At 33.9% G+C, this 3,504-nt stretch overlaps 1 protein-coding gene across 1 annotated transcript; it reads right to left on the bottom strand.

Annotated features, from left to right (window-relative positions):
• Positions 1–2,584: 2,584 nt before the first annotated feature.
• On the bottom strand, positions 2,585–3,262 carry LOC137660062 (uncharacterized). The gene has a single exon (XM_068394785.1). It carries the CDS (start codon positions 3,260–3,262, stop codon positions 2,585–2,587), a length of 678 nt encoding a protein of 225 aa, XP_068250886.1.
• Positions 3,263–3,504: the final 242 nt, after the last annotated feature.

Genomic DNA, 3,504 nt, shown 5'->3' with positions numbered 1-3,504 from the left:
ATACATATATATCTGTATATATATATATATATATATATATATATATATATATATATATACATATACCAATTGAGTCGTCATCAGTCACTACCTGACCCTCCCTGGTCCTAGTTTGGTTGGAGAGAGCTTGGGCACTGATGATATGAATAAATTGTCAGTTTCTAGGTCATTGTCCTGCTAGGGTACTGTCACTGTCCCTTGCCTCTGCCATTCATGAGTGACCTTTAAACTTTAAACCATTATGGGAAGTTTTAATGAAGATGTCATTAAGAGAGTTTCAAGTTTATTGTGAACTATTTGATAATATCTCTTTATCAGAAGCGGCTATTCCACAAAGATTCCTTTACCAGAATCGAATATTATCCTGTGACTTCTTTTGGAATCGGAATTACATTCCTGCAATCAACATAATTGGTATTTCTGATATTACATTCCTGCAATTATTTTATGAAATTCGGCATTTCTGGAATTACATTTTTACAATCAATTATGAAAATAGTCATTTCTGGAATTACATTCCTGCAATCTATTATGAAAATTGGCATTTCTGGAATTACAATCCTGCAATCCACTATGCAATTGGCATTTCTGGAATTACATTCCTGTGATCTGTTATAAAAATTGCCATTTCTGGAATTACATGCCTGCAATATATTAGGAATATCAGAATTTACATTCCTACAACTTATTATTAAAATCGTCATTTCTTGAATTACATTCCTGCAATCATTGAAATCTGATATTACATTCCTGCAATCAATTATGAAAATTGTCATTGCTGAAATTGCATTCCTGCAATCATTGGAATCTGATATTACATTCCTGCAATCAATTATAAAAATTGGCATTTCTGGAATTACATGCCTACAATCAGTCATGAAAATCGTAATTACTGGAATTACATTCCTGCAATCATTGGAATCTGATATTACAATCCTGCAATCAATTATGAAAATCTTCATTTTTGGAATTACATTCCTCAATTATGACAATCGTCATTCCTGGAATTACATTCTTGCAATCAACATAATCGGCATTTATGTGATTACACTCCTGCAATCAGTTAAGAAAATCGGCATTTCAGGAATTACATTCCTACAATCTATTATTAAAATTGTAATTTCCGGAATTACATTCTTATAACCTGTTATTGAGATCATAATTTCTGAATTACATTCCTACACTCAATTATGAAAATCGTCATTTCAGGAATTAGGTTCCCGCAATGAGTCACGAGAATTGGCATTTCACAGAAAAAATTGTATGAATACGAATCAAAGATTTCTATCGATTAATCTCAAATATTATCCGTGAAAAAATATAATACCAGAACATCTTTTCTTATAATTTGTAATAATGAAATTACCTCTATCGCAAACAAAACTTTTTTTTCAATTACAAAATTTACGATTTATAGTTCCTAATAAAGTTGTGGTGGCCTATTGGAAACGTTCGTGCTTGGTGATCGCTGGACTGGGGTTCCAGTCCCGCTCAAGCTCATTAGTTACTTGTAGTGTCTGCAACTTTACCACCCTTTTGAGCTAAGTATGGGGGTTTTGGGGAGCCTATATGTCTTCCTGAGTCATCAGCAGCCATTGCCTGGCCAACCTTGATCCTAGCTTGGGTGGAGACGGGGCTTTGGCGCTGATCATATGTACACTATTTACGATCATCATCTAGGATACTAGGCCATTGTCCTGCTAGGTAGGGCATTATCACTGTCCCTTGCCTTTGCTATTCATGAGCGGCCTTAAACAGAGATTCCTTGACCATCCTGCCATAAGTTGAATATCGTTTACTTTTGATTTAGAATTAGGTAACCACGTCACTATTCCATTTCAGTATCAAAGATTTTTCACTCAAATTCCAATTTTCAGGTAAGATAAATCTATCGATGGCTCTCATATCAGAATCAAACATTTTCTGCATTATTATATTCAAATATCTTAACCCAGACTCCTTTATCAGAGTCAAAGCTTTTCCCAGGATTCCTTTATCAGAATAGAAATATATGCCCAAGATTCCTTTATCAGAATCAATGATCTTCCCTAAAATTCCTTTATGAGATTAAAAGGTTTTCCCAAGATTCCTTTATCAGAATAGAAATATTTGCTCAAGTATCCTTTATCAGAATGAAGGATCTTCCCCAAAATCCCCTTTTCAGAGTCAAAGCTTTTCCCTGGATTCCTTTATCAGAATAGAAATATTTGCATAAGAATCCTTTATCAGAATGAAGGATCTTCCCCAAAATCCCCTTTTCAGAGTCAAAGCTTTTCCCTGGATTCCTTTATCAGAATAGAAATATTTGCTTAAGAATCCTTTATCAGAATGAAGGATCTTCCCCAAAATCCCCTTTTCAGAGTCAAAGCTTTTCCCAGGATTCCTTTATCAGAATAGAAATATTTGCTTAAGAATCTTTTATCAGAATGATAGATCTTACCTAAGATTCCTTAATCAAAGTCTATGCATTTTTCCTAGGATTCCTTTATGAGGATCAACGATTTTCCCGACGATTCCTTAATCACAATCAAGTATATTACCCCAGATTCCTTTATCAAAGTAAAAAACAATTCCAAAGATTTATTTAACAGAATAAAAAACTCCCCGAGATTCTTTTATCAGGATGAAGGATCTTCCCTAAGATTCCTTTATCAGATTCCAGGATCTTCCCTAAGATTCCTTTATCAGATTCCAGGATCTTCCCTAGGATTCCTTTATCAGAATCAAAGATCTTCCCTGAGATTCCTTTATCAGAATCAAAGATCTTCCATGAGATTCCTTTATCAGAATCACGGATCTTCCATAAGATTCCTTTATCAGAATCAAAGATCTTCCCTGAAATTCCTTTATCATAATCAAATATCTTCCCTGAGATTCCTTTATCAGAATCACGGATCTTCCCTAAGATTCCTTTATCAGAATCAAAGAACTTCCCTGAGATTCCTGTATCAGAATCAAGAATCTTCCCTGAGATTCCTTTATGAGAATCAAGGATTTTCAATAAGATTCCTGTATGAGAATCAAGGATCTTCACTAAGATTCCTTTATCAGAATCAAGGATCTTCAATAAGTTTCTTTTATCAGAATTAATTATCTTCCCTAAGATTCCTTTATCACAATCAAGGATCTTCCCTAAGATTCCTTTATCAGAATCACGGATCTTCTCTAAGATTCCTTTATAAGAATCAATGATCTTCCTTAAGATTCCTTTATCAGAGTCAAGGCATTTTTTTCCCAGGATTCCTCCATGATAATCAATCATTTTCCCCGAGATTCATTTATCAAAATGAAAGATATACCGCAGTAATCGTTTATAGAATCAGAGATTTTCTCCAAGCCTGATACCCAATTAGGAAATAGTAGTCTAATTTGAATAATAGGAAGAGAGATAAGTGTAATTGACACTAATGGGTTTTTGAAAAAAAGAATCATTATGAAAATTTTAACCCTTACGCCAACCCCCCCCCCCCATAAAAAAAAAAAATCACATCCTTGTCATAATTA

Source organism: Palaemon carinicauda, chromosome 20 (assembly GCF_036898095.1).
Source record: "Palaemon carinicauda isolate YSFRI2023 chromosome 20, ASM3689809v2, whole genome shotgun sequence".
Lineage (NCBI taxonomy): Eukaryota > Metazoa > Arthropoda > Malacostraca > Decapoda > Palaemonidae > Palaemon > Palaemon carinicauda.
This window is presented reverse-complemented; position numbering and strand designations above follow the sequence as displayed.

Coding starts and splice junctions, on each gene's coding strand:
- LOC137660062 (XM_068394785.1), bottom strand. CDS start 3,262: ATGATTGATTATCATGGAGGAATCCTGGGAAAAAAATGCCTTGACTCT.